The 16,322-nt window shown below is 35.7% G+C and overlaps 1 protein-coding gene across 2 annotated transcripts in view; it reads left to right on the top strand.

Annotated features, from left to right (window-relative positions):
- TRAK2 (trafficking kinesin protein 2) overlaps nucleotides 1-16,322 on the top strand; it is a 63,420-nt gene that overhangs the window by 17,582 nt on the left and 29,516 nt on the right. For both annotated transcript variants that reach the window (XM_025441623.3, XM_025441625.3), the window contains 2 exons: nucleotides 6,014-6,300; nucleotides 15,332-15,526. In XM_025441623.3, coding sequence (XP_025297408.1) covers nucleotides 6,210-6,300; nucleotides 15,332-15,526 — 286 coding nt within the window. In that variant the 5' untranslated portion in view covers nucleotides 6,014-6,209. The remainder of the gene's footprint in view (nucleotides 1-6,013; nucleotides 6,301-15,331; nucleotides 15,527-16,322) is intronic.

Here is a 16,322-nt window from a genome sequence, read left to right as displayed (position 1 = left end):
TTCTAAGAGCTTTACATGTATTAACTCGTGTAATTCCCTCAATGACCCTCTGAGATAGGTGTTCCAATTATCTTCTCATAATCCGCTTAATCCTCATAGCAACCAAATAAGTAGACCTTGTTATTAGGCCTGTTTTACACATAAAAAACTGAGATTAAGTAATTTGTCCAAAGTCAGACAGCTAGTAAGTGATGGAATTGGGATTCAAACAGAGACAGTCTAGCTCCTAGATCCATGTTCTTAACCACTCTATAGGCTGAATAATAGCTGTCGAAGACACCCAGATCCTAATCTCCTGGAACCTATGAATATTACTTTATATGTCATAAGGGATTTTGCAAAAGGGACTGAATTAAGGATTTTGAGATGCGGTTAATCCTGGATTATCTCATTGGGCCTTAAATGTAATCATAGATGTCCTTATATGAGGGAGGTAGAGGGAGATTTGGCAGAAGGTTGTGTAGCAATGGAAACAGAGAGATTTGAAGATGCTGAGTTACTGCTTTGAAGATGGAGGAAGGGGCCCTGAGCCAAGGAATGCAGTTTTAGAAGCTAGAAGAGACAAGAAAATGGATTCTTCCCCAAAGCCTTCAGAGGAAGCACAGTCCTGCCAATACCTTGGTTTGGGGCCATTGAAACCACTTCATCCTTTGATGTCTAGAACTGTAGGATAATGGATTGGTTTAGTGGTTTGAACCACTAAATGTGGTAATTTGTTGTTGCCGTAGCAATAGGAAACTAATACAGCTATTATGCTAAGAATAAAAGTACTAGTTATAGTTAAGGCTTTTATTATAACAACCCTTCCCCAGAATCCATGAGGAAATGAGCTTCAGGAATAATCTTCAGTAGTCTTGCTTTATAAGGCACTTGTTACTTTATTGCTTAGTTCCTTTCTCTTTCCATATGAAGACTATTCAATCTGCAGACTACATCTATTACATACTCAAACAGGGTAGCTATTCTGAGCTCAGAGTCGGCTGTTGAGCCAGAAATTTAAGAAATATTGGGCAGAAGACATCATCTTTTCTTCAGGCCCAAACAAAAGGGGAACGCTGAAGGGAATAAGCATGTATGTCAGGTACCAAACTAGGAATTTGTATTTCTTATTAGTTCTCATACCTGACTGTCCCTATGAAGAATAGTTAATTATCGCCTTCACAATGAGGAACTATTAAATAATAATACTCAGAGTCAGAAAACCAGTAGATAAGATGAAAATTCAGGCTCATCTAATGCCAAGGTGCATACATGTTTTTATACTCAGCACTGGCTACTCTATATTAATCATATTGAGGGGCTCAGATCTAGACCAGGGTATATCCAAAGGGTTTACTTAGTTCTAAAGAATCACTGGGAAGAACATATCATTTACAGATCATCCCTGACCTGGTGCACACCCTTTATGTTAGGCAGGTTCTTGGATTACCCTGGAGGTCTGGATTCTTCCTGCCTGACTTTAAAGGTAGACTTAGTTTTATATTCAACTTGGTTTTCTTTATTCTTATATTTAAGAGTTAAGACTAAACAATGAACAGTACCTCTAAAGCTAATTAAAAAGCAATCCTCTAGAGTAAAGGTCTGGAATCCATAGTTGAAACTTATATAGTTTATTTTTCTGTTTCTGTGTGATACATGTAAATTAAAAAAAAAAAAACAGAAAAAATACAAGTGCTAATGTAAATATTAAAGATTAAACCAGCTAGTGGGTAATGTCCCAAGGTTATCATTAGAGTATCACAGTGGTCTTTGATTAAAATATGGTAAAGTGCCATAGTTCTGTTTATTTTTTTTTTTCAATTTTTATTTATTTATGATAGTCACAGAGAGAGAGAGAGAGAGGCAGAGACACAGGCCGAGGGAGAAGCAGGCTCCATGCACCGGGAGCCCGATGTGGGATTCGATCCCGGGTCCCCAGGATCGCGCCCTGGGCCAAAGGCAGGCGCCAAACCGCTGCGCCACCCAGGGATCCCCATAGTTCTGTTTAAAAAACCAATTTGGACCAGTATGAGAGGCACTTTGCTTCTATTCTCTCCCTTTTCATTCCCCTCCTCCTCCCTCTCTTCTTCCTTCTTTATCTTCCTCTCCTCTATTTTATTTACAAGCAAATTTGTAACTTCTGACAGATGGTTATTTGATGCTTGAATTATTTTACTATTAGATCAGGAGTTGGCAAACTTTTTCTGTAAAGGGTCAGATAGTAAATATGTTAGGCTTTGCCTGACTGTAAGCTCTCAGCCATTATAGCATGGAAACAACCAAATTGATCATATATGAACCAATGAGTCTGGCTGTGTTCTAGTAAAACTTCATTTGTGACTACTGAAATTTGAATTTCATATAATTGTCACATATTATGTAACATTTTAACTTAGATTTTTTTGCAACTATTTAAAAATACAAAAACTATTCTAGGCTCACAGGTCATACAGAAACAGGTGGCAGGCCAAATTCAGCTTTCAGGCAGCAGTTTGCTGACTGTGCTCTAGGCCTATTATACACTAATATGTTTATTCTTTTTTTTTAAACATTATTTATTTATTCATAGAGACAGAGAGAGAGAGAGAGGCAGAGACACAGGCAGAGGGAGAAGCAGGCTCCATGCAGAGAGCCTGATATGGGACTCGATCCTGGGTCTCCAGGATCACGCCCTGGGCTGCAGGCGGAGCTAAACCGCTGTGCCAAGGGGGCTGCCCTAGTATGTTTATTCTTATATTCGTATTGCCATTCTATTTTTTAAAATAAACTGCTGGGTTTATAATCTATAGATCTGGGTCTCTGGAGTATTATAATTTAAAAGACCTTGGTAAAGATCATATGTGACATAAAAACTTATGCAGGGGATGCTTTTGGTTGCCTACTCAAGGATCATCGGCTCCCTCACTTTTTTGACGGCAGAACCCTTAGTTGACATTTTGTTCCAATAGCTGGTGGTCATAAACTTCAGGTTGCTTTCCTGTTCCTCCCAATTTCCAGGGGTGGGCAGATAAATCTTTACTGGTTTGATCCAATTTTAATTCTGTTCCCCTTGAGGGATTGATTTAGGAATGGCAATTTGGACAATAAGGTACATAAGGAAGAATTCAGTTGCATACAATAGATTGATCTTAGATATGAAGATGAATTTTTGACAACTGGAGTTAAAGTACCTCAACAAATACTGCTGCATGAGCTAGTGCAGATTGCTGTTTTGACAGACATATTTCAAGAAAACAGTTATATGTAAAACAATTTTTTAAAGTTTTTATATTTCAATTAACATGCAGTGTGATACTAGTTTCATGTGTACAATATAGTGATTCAACACTTCCATACACCTGATGTTCATTATTAGTTACTCCTTAACCCCCATCACCTAATTAACCCATCCTCCCACCCACCTCCATTCTGTTGGGTTTGTTCTCTATAGTTAAGAATCTGTGGGGATCCCTGAGTGGCTCAGCAGTTTAGCGCCACCTTCGGCCCATGGCATGATCCTGGAGACCTAGGATCCAGTCCCATGTCAGGCTCCCTGCATGGAACCTGCTTTTCCCTCTGCCTATGTCTCTGCCTCTCTCTCTGTATGTCTCTCATGAACAAATAAATAAAATCTTTAAAAAATAAATAAAGTAAAATTTTCTGAATTCAAATATAGAAAAATTAATTTTTGTTATGTCAGCATAATATTATAAACTCCATTTTTGAGAAGGACTGTTGTATATTCCATTATGTCTTTTTTCCTTACAAAATGTATTTTTCCAAGAAAAGGCAATCCAATCCAATGCCAATAACCACAGAAGTTTTTGAAATTTTATTGTTGTGTAAACCTGAAAGGTGGTATTGGAAATCCTGGTCTATATTTAGTAAACTCCATTCTCATCATTTCACTTCCTGACTCCTCGCAGCCTAGCTTTGGGCCTAACTTCTTGGTTGAATTGGTTTCTAGAAGGTTAATATTGATTTTATGGTCCTAGTACCCCTTTTTTTTAAATTTTTTTATTTTTATTTTATCTTTTTTAGTACCCCCCTTTTTTTAAAAATTTTTTATTTATTTATGATAGTCACACACACACAGAGAGAGAGAGAGAGAGGCAGAGACATAGGCAGAGGGAGAAGCAGGTTCCATGCACCGGGAGCCCGACGTGGGATTCGATCCCGGATCTCCAGGATCGCACCCTGGGCCAAAGGCAGACGCCAAACCGCTGTGCCACCAAGGGATCCCTTTAGTACCCCTTTTTTAAACCAAATCTGTCCTTTGCCTTTTCTGTAATGTTTAATTCTGTGGTCCATTTCACCTCTTAAACTCTCTTCACTAGTGTTTACTAACACTGCTTTGTTCTACCTCAGTGACCATTTTTCATCTGCTTTTAAATGCCTTTGTTTTGTTTCTTTCCATTTCTTAGGGGTAACTCTTGTAAAACACTGAATGTTTACAATGCCTATAAATAGTATGCATGAGAATGAATTAGCCATAAATAGAAGCTGCAATTTGCTAAGTAGAGACTATTTGGTAGAGACTGTCTTTTGATATAAAGCCAGGCTAATACTTAGTATTGAACAGTTTTCTTAACTGATAACAATTTTTTCAAGTATACACATATTTAATGCATTACATTCCTCTGTTGGTACCATTATTAAGCCATTTCTTTATGGATATTTTCATTATGGTCATGTGTTTATGCTTTAAAAAAATACCATATGGGCATTCTTGTGCCTATATTTTGTCATATACTTTGTGAGTATATCCCTATTATAAATCCCTAGTGGTAGAATTGTTGAATTATGGTGTATGTGCGCTTAAAAATTTGGTAGACATTGCCAACTAGCCTTTCAAAAAGCTTGTACCAGTTTGTACTTTTTATCAACAGTATGAGTGCTGCTTCTCTATCCTGTCTTACTGAATATTATCAAATTATACTGGGCTTTACAGTGAGTGTGTCCAGGCATCACAAATATGCCAAGACCTGAGGGTTCAAAGGTCTGCTGTTGGAGAAAGCTGAAGCTGCCTCAAAACAATTATTGACCCCTCTCCAACAAGGGATATAATAAAACAGTGTTTGCTAATCTAATACATGAAAAATAATTTCTTTACATTTTTATCTATGTTAGTTATAAATGAGGTTGAGCACCTTTTATATCAGTGGTTTTCACCTGGCAGTGATTTTGCCTACCAGGGGACATTTGGCAATGTCTGGAGACATTTTTGGTTTTAAAACTGGGAGAGGGTCTGGTGAGAAAATTCTGCTGACATACTGCTAAAAATCCTGCAAGGCACATGACAAAGCATTATCCCCAAATATCAGTAGTGCCAGAGTTGAGAAACTATATTATTCCATATCATCTCCTTTGTCAGTTTATTGTCTGTAATTCTTGAGTTATTTTATTGGCTACTTTACAGTTTATAGTATACATCTTTAACTTATTGCTGTTTACCTTCAACAGATATTTTACTATTTCATGTATAATATAAAAGCCTTATAATAGTATATTTCCATTTTTCTCCTCCTCACCTTTGTGCAAGTATTGTAATATATTTTACTTCTTCTTATGTTATAGACCCCATGTCTATATTATTTTACTTTAAACAGTTGATTATCTTTAAATTTTTTAACATTATTATAATGTATTAGTAGATTGCATCTATTTCAAGTGAACAATTTGACATGTGTATATAATTGTGAAACCACCACCACACATCACAATAATGAACATATTCATCATGCCCCAAACTTTTCTCCTGTTCTTTGCTAATCCCTTCCCCAGCCCCAGGCAGCCACTGATCTGCTTTTTGTTACTGTAGATAGGTGTACATTTTTTAAAATTTTATGTAAAAAAAATTATGTAAATGCAATAATAAACTGTATATTTTTTTTTTACTCCTTTCTTTTATCCAGCATAATTATTTTGAGATTTATCCATGTTGTATGTTACATCACTAGGAAAGCATTCTCAGCGACAGATTCCAGGTAATTGGACTGCCACTATAAAAGAGCATGCTGAATTCTAAAGTCACTTAATGTGTTCTTTGTTTTAGGTCATGACTCTCCACGTATGATAATCACATGAGAGCACTCATTGCTGCAGATGTCATTTGACTCATCAGAAAAAAGCTGTTTAAAAGAAAATATCTATGACCAGATCCATTTCGTTATTAAATGGCTTGATGGATTTCCTTTACTCTGAATCATACCAAAGCCGTCCTTGTCAACCAAAGCAAGAAAGGATCCTGCATGAGTCAATCACAGAATGCCATTTTTACATCACCAACAGGTGAAGAAAACCTCATGAATATCAATCACAGAGACTCAGAAAGTATCACTGGTGAGTCCAGTTTGATAAATATTGAAGTGCTATTCCTAGTGTATAAGATCTGCCACATTGTAACCCTGGCCTCACTTTCCAGCCTGATCTCCTGAGAGACAACTGAATCAGTCTTTCCTTCTCCTGGTCTCTTACTGAATTATCAAAATCTGCCTTTTGTGTTGTATGTTGTCCATGTCGGATTCTCCTGTACCGCATGAGCCCTGGTCAGCAGGAACCACATCATACTTCCCTTCCCCTTTTGTCTTTCTACTCATATCTTCCACAAAGACAGAGTTGCTTACCCTGCAAACACATGACAACAGTTCATGACATTTAAGAAGTTCTCAGGACCTATAGATTGGTTATTCAAACACAGGTACAGGCCTGTAAGCCCTTATCAAAAAACTCTGAACAACCCAGAGTTTTAACTTTGGCTATAAAATTCATTGGTCCACAAAACCTGACCTATATAGCTATTTCTAGACTTAGCCTCACTTAGTGTGAATGTTTGTTTGCTGAAAATGTACTAATGTATTTAAATATGGGATGTTGCTACAAAACCAAATGTAGTTGTTATATATCATACAGTATACACAAAGCAGTACTTTTCTAAACTTCAAAAAATTCTGAAATCTATCCAAACTGAAAGTTTTTTCCATTTTTAAATTCAGCTTTATTGTAATCTCTTTATTAAGATAAAGTATGACCATTTTAAGTGCACAGTTTGGCTTTGACAATATATACACTCATGTAACCACTGGTACAGTCAAGTTGTAGAACATTTTATTGCCCTCCCAAAAATTCCCTTGTACCCAGAGCCCCCTTCTCTCAACCACTGGCCTCTGACAACCATTGATCAGCTCTCTGTCACAATAGATCAAATTTGCTTGTTCTAGAATTTAATATAAATTAGTCTGTGTCTTTTATGTCTGGCTTTTTTTGTGCAGCAAAATGTTTTTGAGATTTATCCACATTGCAGCATGTATCAGTAACTCAATCATTTTCATTGCTGAATTGCTACAATTCAGTTCTGATGTTATAGCAGAAAAACACTCATAGACAATACATAAAAAACAAATGTGATTGTGGTCCAATAAAACTTGATTTACAAAATCGGGCAGAGGCAGCAGGCTAGAGCCTGCTTTGCTGACCTCTGTTCTGCAGCATCAACACTTGGTAATGTTAGTTTTTTTGATCACTGCCATTCTAGTAGGTATATACTGGTATCTCTTTGTGGGTTTAATTTATTTTTCCCCCATGACTAATGATGTTGAGCATCTATCTATTCATGTGCTTATTGGCCATTTCTGGATCTTATTTTGAGTTGTCTGTTCAAATCATTTGCCCATTGTAAAATTTTTCTTACCATTGAATTGTAAATGTATTTAGATATAAGTCCTTTGTTAGACTTATGGGTTGCAAATGTTTCTCCTATGTGGGCTTGCCTTTTCATCTTTGCTGTTGTTTTTAAGTAATCTCCACACCCAATGTAGGGCTCAAACTCACAACCCCAAGGATCAAGAGTCCTGTGCTCTGCTGGCTGAGCCAGCCAGATACTGATGCCTTTTGAAGGGCAAAAGTTTTAAATTTTGGTGGAGTCTAGTTATTGATTTTGGTTTTTATAATAGTTTAGTTTTTTTGTGTTGCTTCTAAAAAATCTTCACATACTTCAGGATCACAAAGATATTCTCCTTTGTTGTCCTTTAAAAATTTTATGGCTTTTGCTTTTGCATTTAGATAAGTAGTAGCAAAGTTGCTTTACTTATTTTTTTTTTCTAAAAGATTTTTCTTTTTTTAGATAGAGCACACCAGCAAGGAGGGGGCGGAGGGGAGGGGCAGAGGGATAGACTGAGAGAATCTTAAGAAGGCTCCATGTTTAACACAGAACCCAACGTGGGGATTGATCTCACGACCCTGAGATCATGATCTGATCGAAATCAAGAAGTCAGACACTTAACTGACTGAGCCACCCAGGCAGCCCAGCTTAATTTCATTAGCTTTCTTATAGATTCCTTAGAATTTCCTTTGTAAATCATAATGTTGTCTACAAATGGAGACAGTTTTACATGTCTGTTCCTTTTCATTTTAGATGTGTTTTCTTTCTTTTCCTTGCCTTTTTGAATAGTGCAAGATCTCAGTATATTTTTTTAATAAAAATGAGAACAAACATCCTTGCCATATTTCCAATATTAGAGAAAAGTTACAATCTCACTATTAGTTTTCTTCAGAATGGCCTTTTTCAAATTAGGGGGTTGTTTTTCTTCTCCCAGTTGGATAAGAGATTTTTGTCATGAATGGATGTTGAATTTTGTCAAATGCCTGATCTCCACTACTGAGATGGTTTCTCTTTCTTAGTCTGTTAATGGTGAATTCTATTGACTTTTTAATTTTTTCTACTTTTGAATTTTTAAACCAACTTTGTGGGGAAACCCCCCCTTGGCCATGATGTATTATCCTTCTGATAGATTATGGATTTGTTGTATTAATGTTTTGTGTGTATGCGTTGTGCCCCATTTATGAAAACTATTGGCTTGTACTTTTTTTTTGCATGTGTTTGTTTTGGTATTGGAATAATGCTGGCCTCATAAAATGATTTGTAAAATATTCCTGCCTCTATTTTTGAAAAGAGTTTGTATAGAATTAGTATGATAGCATTTTTCATCCTTTTACCTTTAACTTACCTAAATATTTAAAGGACATCTATAGAGAGCTTATAGTTAGATCTTGTTTTTTTAAAATTCAATCTGAAAATCTCTACTTTATAATTGGTGTGTCTAGATGATTTGCACTTTTTTAAAGATTTCATTTATTTATTTGAGAGAGAGCAAGTGAGAGTATGAGGGCAGGTGGAGAAGGAGAGGGAGAAGCAGATTCCCTGCTGAGCAGGGAGCCCAATGAGGGGCTGGATCCCAGGATCTTGGGGTCATGACTTAAACTGAAGATGGCCGATTAACCAGCTGAGCCACCCAGGCACCCCTAGACAATTTACATTTGATATAATTATAAATTTGGTTGAGTCAGTAAATTCTGTACTACTATTTATTTTCTCTTTGTTCCACTTAATGTTTTTTTTTTTTTCCTTTTTTCCTGAGTTTTGGGTATTCATTTTCTTTTGTTTTGTTTAGGATTCCATTTTAATCCCACTATTGACTTAGTAGGTACATTTCTCATTTTTCTAAGTGGTTGCTCTGTGTTTGCAATATGTGTTATTAACTTACTGCAGTACATCCTCAAATAACATTATACTATTTCATAAAATGATATCCTTACAACAATAATCTTCTCTTTCCTCATCATTCTATATATTGTTGTTATGTCTTTTACATTTACAAGTTATATACATAATTACTGTTTTTACTCTAAACATTTATAAATTGAATAAATTGTGAGAATAAAAGTCATATATTTACATACAGATTTACCAGTTCTGTCAGTTTTTATCTCTTTTTGTAGAGTGAACTCTGCATTTTGTGTCCTTTTTGCCTGAGGAAGTTTAATATTTCTTGTACTATAGGTCAGCTGGCAATATGCTTGTCTGAAAAAAGTCTTTTTTCACCTTTAATGAAAGCTGTTTTCAGTATAGAGTTCTGTGATGACTTTTTATATATTTTAATAGCATTCTATTGTCATCTATTTTGCATTGCTTCTGATGAGTTTATTCTTGTCTTTGTTCCCTCAAATGTAATGTTTCCTTTGTCTTTCTCTCTGCTTTTTACATATTCTCTTGGGTTTTCTTTGTGTTATCCTGCTTAGAGTAGAGCTTCTTTGAACTATGGATTTATAGTTTTAATTAAATTTGCAAGATTTCAGCCATTATTCCTTCAAATAATCTTTTAGCTCTGTCTCTCTCCTCTTCTGTGGCTCCAATTGCATATACATTAGACTGTTTGATACAGAAATCACTGATGACCTGTTCATTTTTTTCCCCAGTTTTTTTTCTCTATGCTTCATTTTAGATAGTTTACATTACTATGTCTTCATGTCTACTGCTGTTTTTTTCTTCTGGAGAATGTCTAATCTGTTAATGTTATCCAGTGAGTTTTTCAATTTAGATATCGTACTCTACTTCTACTTGGGTTTTATAAAGATTGATATAGCTTCTGTTCTCTTTTCATCAAGTTTATGTTTTCCTTTTCAATCCTTGAGCATATTAATAATAGCTGTTTTTAAGTTGTTTACTTTGTCATTATTGGGCCTATTCCTATTGACTCATTTTACTACTGGTAATGGATTACAGTTCGCTTATTCTTTGCATATTTAGTAAATGCTGAATATTTTGAATGTCACATTGTTAGATATTTAGATTTTTTTTGTCTTCCTTGGAAGACTTAAAATCTGTTCTGACAGATCCTTAAGTTACTTGCTAATAAGGTCCATCCTTTTGAGGCTTATTTTTAATCTTTGTAATGGAGTTCTCTAGGTCACACTTTAGATCATACTGTACTATGCTTTCTTCTAGCATTAATTTAATCCTGCTAAGAGAAGCCATGACCTTTCTAAGATGTTTACTAATTATCCCAAATATTCATAAAGTTTCTCTCCAATGGCTAGCTAGATGAAATTCAGACCTCTGTTAGTCTTGTATAGGAGAGTGACATAATGTAGATGTGAAGAAGTAGAGGAAAATTTGAGTGTAATGAGGCCAGAACAATTTTGAGGCTCTTCAAGAGAAGCAAGAGGAATCCTTGAATCTAAATAGACACAATGTAGCTAAAAAGAAGTAGACATGTGGAGGGAACATTTGGAAGTTAAAAAGTCATCAAGGAAGTTGTTAAGACTGGATAATCAGGAGAGTAGTAAATAGTACATTATCAAAAATACAAAAGCAAATAGAAGGAGCTAGTCAAGGATATTTAATCTTAAACCTTAAGTGTATATGTGTTTTTAAAAGTAACTTTGTGAGTAGGGAATTGGTAACCTTGAATTTTCTCAGAATTTCATTAATGCATCTTAAAAGACAATTTCTAATTTATGTGGTTAGCAATTTTGTTAAACAAACATGTTGTGGGGTGAAGAGGAGTTGATAGGAAGAGAAACCGCAATAAAGATTTTTCCCCTAACGTCAAGAACATGGCAAGGATGTCCACTATCACACCACTGCTGTTCAACAAAGTACTAGAAGTCTTAGCCTCAACAATCAGACAACAAAAAGAAAAAAAGGCATCCATATCAGCAAAGAAGTCAAACTCTCACTCTTTGCAGATGACATGACACTGTATATGGAAAACCCAAGACTCCACCCCAAAACTGCTAGAACTCACATAGCAATTCAATAAAATGGCAGGATATAAAATCAATACACAGAAATCAGTTGCATTTCTGTACACTGAGACTGAAGAAAGAAAAATTTAGGAGTCAGTCCCACTTACAATTGCACCAAAAACCATAAGATACCTAGAAATAAACCTAACTAAAGACGCAAAGGATCTGTATGCAGAAAACTGTAGAACATTCATGAAAGACATTGAGGAAGACACAAAGAAATGGAAAAACATTCCATGCTCATGGGCTGGAAGAACAAATAATGTTAAAACATCTATGCTACCTAGAGCATCTATACATTCAATACAATCCCTATCAAAATACCATCAACTTATTTCACAGAGTTGTAATAAATAATCCTAAAATTTGTATGGAACCAGAAAAGACCCCCAAATAGCCAAAGGAATGTTGAAAAAGAAAACCAAAACTGAGAGCATCACAATTCCGGACTTCAAGCTCTATTGAAGTGCATGGTACTGGCACAAAGACAGACACATAAATCAGTGGGACAGAATAGAGAACCCAGAAATGGATCCTCTGGGATGAGGATGAGGATGAGATCCTCAACTCTATGGTCAACTAATCTTCAACAAAGCAGGAAAGAATATCCAATGGAAGAAAGACAGTTTCTTCGAACAAATGATGCTGGGAAAATTGGACAGCTGCATGCAGAAGAAGGAAACTGGACCAGTTCCCCACCCCATATACAAAAATAGACTCAAAATGGATAAAAGACCTAAATTTGAGACAGAAATTTGTCAAAATCCTAGAGGAGAACACAGGCAACAACCGCTTTGACCTCAGCCACAACAAATTCTTGCTAGACATGTTTCCAAAGGCAAGGGAAGCAAAGACAAAAATGAACTATTGGGACTTCATCAAGATGAAAACTTTTTTTTTTTAAGATGAAAACTTTTGCACAGCAAAAGAAACAGTCAACAAAACCAAAAGACAACTGACACAACAAGGGAAGATATTTGCAGTGACATATCAGATAAAGGACTAGTATTGAAAATCTATAAAGAATTTACCAAACTCAACACCCAAAGAACAAATAATCCAATCAAGAAATGGGCAGAAGACAGGAGCAGATGTTCCTCCAAAGAAGGCATACAAATGGCCAACAGATAAATGAAAAAATGCTCAACCTCACTTGGCCTCAAGGAAATACAAATCAAAACCACAGAGATAGTACCTCACACCAACCAGAATGGCCAGAATGAACAAGTCAGGGAACAACAGATGTTGTCAAGGATGTGGAGAAAGGGGGAACCTTCTTACACTATTGGTGGGAATGTAAGCTGGTGTGGCCATTCTGGAAAACAGTATGGAGGTTCCTCAAAAAGTTGAAAATAGAGCTACCCTAAGATCCATTGTACTACTAGGTGTTTACCCCAAAGATATAAATATAGTGATCTGAAGGGGCACCTGAACCCCCATGTGTATAGCAACAATGTCCACAAGAGCTCAGATGTCCATCAACAGATGAATGGATAAAGAAGATTTGGTGTATATATATATATATATGAAAGGGACTACTTCTCAGCCATTAAAAAAAAAAATAGAAATCTTGCCATTTGCAATGACATGGATGGGAACTAGAGGATATTATGCTGAGTGAAATAAGTCAATCAGAGAAAGACAATTATCATATGATCTCACTCATATGTGGAATTTAAGAAATAAAACAGACGGGCACCTGAGTGGCTCAGTGGTTGAGCGTCTGCCTTTGGCTCAGATGGTGATCCTGGGGTGCTGGGATCTAGTCCCACATCAAGCTCCCTGTATGGAGCCTGCCTCTCTCTCTGTGTGTCTCATGAATAAATAAATAAAATTTAAAAAAAAATAAAACAGAGGATCATAGGGGAAGAGTGGAGAAAGTAAAGCAAGACAAAATCAGAGGGGGAGACAAACCATAAGAGATTCTTCGTCATAGGAAACAAACAGGGTCATTGGAGGGGAGGGAATAGGGGGATGGGGTAAATGGGTGATGGACATTAGGGAGGGCATGTGATGTAATGAGCACTGGGTATTATATAAAACTGATAAATCACTGATCTCTATCTCTGAAACCAATAATGCATTATATGTTAATTAATTGAATTTAAATAAAATTAAAAAAATAAAATGTCATTTACACTAAAGATTTGTTAAGCAATTAAAAAGAAAGAGGTATCCTCTAAAAAATAAAAGACAATCTCTAGGAAATAAAAATTCTTTTAATGGATGTTAAATTTTGTTTCCTGAATTGCTCACAACCTATTTTTAGCTCTGCATGTATTTATAGTCAACTTCTTTTCTTCAAAGTATTACACTGACAATCTTGTATGTGATATATTTATAGCAGGAAAAATTTGGATGATCACATGGAATTTGTAATAATAAATATGGTTGTGTTTTAGGGCTTTTAAAAAGACCTGCTAAAGGTTGAGAGCTTCTTTAGAACCATATCTAAGATTTTAAATGTACCTCATCTTTGTAATTATGAAGTCATTGCTTGTCCTGGGTAAAGATGGGGGATGTGATATTGTCAGCTTAGTGTTGTATATGATTTAATAAAGTGTCATTGTTAAGGTCAAGTAGTAGAAATTTACTCTTTTAAGATATGGTTTTTAAAAATGAACTTTGTTGGGATGCCTGGGTGGCTCAGCGGTTTAGCTCCTGCCTTCAGCCCAGGGCATGATCCTGGAGTCTCGGGATCAGGTCCCACATCGGGTTCCCTGCATGGAGACTGCTTCTCCCTCTGCCTGTGTCTCTGCCTCTCTCTCTCTCTCTCTCTCTCTCTCTCTATCTGTCTATCTCTCTGTGTCTCTCATGAATAAATAAATCTTTTTTTTTTTTAAAGAACTTTGTTGTTGTTTGCCAGAGTTAGAATATGTTTCTTTGTACTACCCACAAAGGAAATACCAGATCTCTTTATAAAGTGTGAGGGTTGATATGACATCCTGTATTTTCTCTATTCTAGGCATGTCAAAAGGGTAAATTTACTTTTTTTGCAAACTGCTGAATTTGGGAAGTGTTAAATGATATGCAGTATTTGGAACAGGAAGCCAAGAGCAAACACATAAAGCAGAAAAGCCAAGTGTGTTCAGAGATGTGTATGCAGGAGGTAGCCAGAGGTGTGTGGCTGAGAGGGTAGTGACGTGAAAGGTATTCAGGACTTCAAAGGTACCACATCTTCAAAATAAAAATGATAAAGTACTTATTCTAGTACTGGTGCTGGAACACTGTGCTGAAATGTTAACATTACTGGTTAACATTTAACCAATAAATGTTAATTTTTTATATCTAGCTACTGTGAGAATATACCAAAGTGCATTTTTCCAAATTTTGAAGAATCCTCCCACAGAGTTCAAAATCTGTTATTAAAGAGTATGTTACTTTATTCCTTTTGAATTAGCTATTTTCTGTTGGTTGCTTGGTGTTGCCTTTTTCCCCCCAAGCATATACGTTATTTAAGGTCGGCTCTCTTTTAAGCAACACTAAATAGACTGATAAGGAGGAAATTTGTTCAAATTCATTTTAATTTTTAAAAACATAGTTATATTTATCAAGCAGTATATTTTTAAATTCATGGTATTATTTTCACTATAAAAGTTTTCATATCAAAGAAACAGAAAGGCCAACTATAGTATCAATATATATTAATAAAAATGACTGGAGAAATTCTCCTGACTACCATTTCTTTGGTTACCCTACTTTTGCAAACTAATTTCACTTGATGTTTTCTCTGTAGCCTAATAAATTGAAATATACTGGATTCATTTACATGGAATCTCCTTTTTAGATGTCTGCTCCAATGAGGATCTCCCTGAAGTTGAGCTGGTGAGTCTGCTAGAAGAACAGCTGCCCCAGTATAAGCTAAGAGTAGACTCTCTCTTTTTATATGAAAATCAAGACTGGACTCGGTCTCCACACCAGCAGCATCATGCGTCTGATGCCCTCTCTCCAGTCCTTGCTGAAGAGACTTTCCATTATATGAGTGAGTATTTTTTATCCTTTTAGAGTTTGTCCATTGAAATAAAGATCCTAAGTATCTTGGTGTCGACTTTTAAAGCATTTGGTATCCCTAGCCGTTGTTTAGCGTATACGTGCTTTAACTCAAACTGGTTTCATGACGCAAAGAGATGATCTGTGTTATGTCTAGATGCAGCCGGTTTGTCATTCTTATGACACTGAGTGTTTGTGGTTGCAAGCAATACTCGGATGTTTCCATTTCTCCTTTCTTTTATTTGATACTTTTCTCAGACTAAGTAGAAAAAGGAACTTTAAAAAAAAAGTAGTTGAAATTTTAAGTTAAAATTGTAATATCCCTTTATATCTTAAAACATGTGTTATCCTAGTAGTTTGATATCTGGAACCATCTTACTTTATTACATTTCCTGTTAAACACAGTCACAGGAACTAGGTCAGTCATTTAGAAGCATAGTTTTTAGATACATAAATAGTTTTAATAATTAAAGTCTGGAGATCTTTTTGCTTTTGACCTCATTCCAAACATCTGTTTTCAGGCTGAGCTAACTTTTTTTTTTATTCATTCACTATAAAAATGTGTGCATAGTAGCTATTTGGATAGATAATAAAAATCTGTAAGTTCAACATTGATGTTTGTAAAATTCTTTTCATTTGAATTATATATGACATTGCATCAGTTCCTAGACATTTTCCCAGTGAGTGCTTCAGTGTCTTTAATGATTGTTGTGAAATACTAATTTTAATAGTAATCCTTAACTTGCTTTTAATAGTAGGTTTCCTAGAAAGAGGTTACTTACTGCTCA

This window comes from Canis lupus, chromosome 37 (genome assembly GCF_003254725.2).
Source record: "Canis lupus dingo isolate Sandy chromosome 37, ASM325472v2, whole genome shotgun sequence".
NCBI lineage: Eukaryota > Metazoa > Chordata > Mammalia > Carnivora > Canidae > Canis > Canis lupus.
The sequence above is the reverse complement of the archived record's forward strand: the minus strand, read 5'-3'. Positions and strand labels throughout refer to the sequence as shown.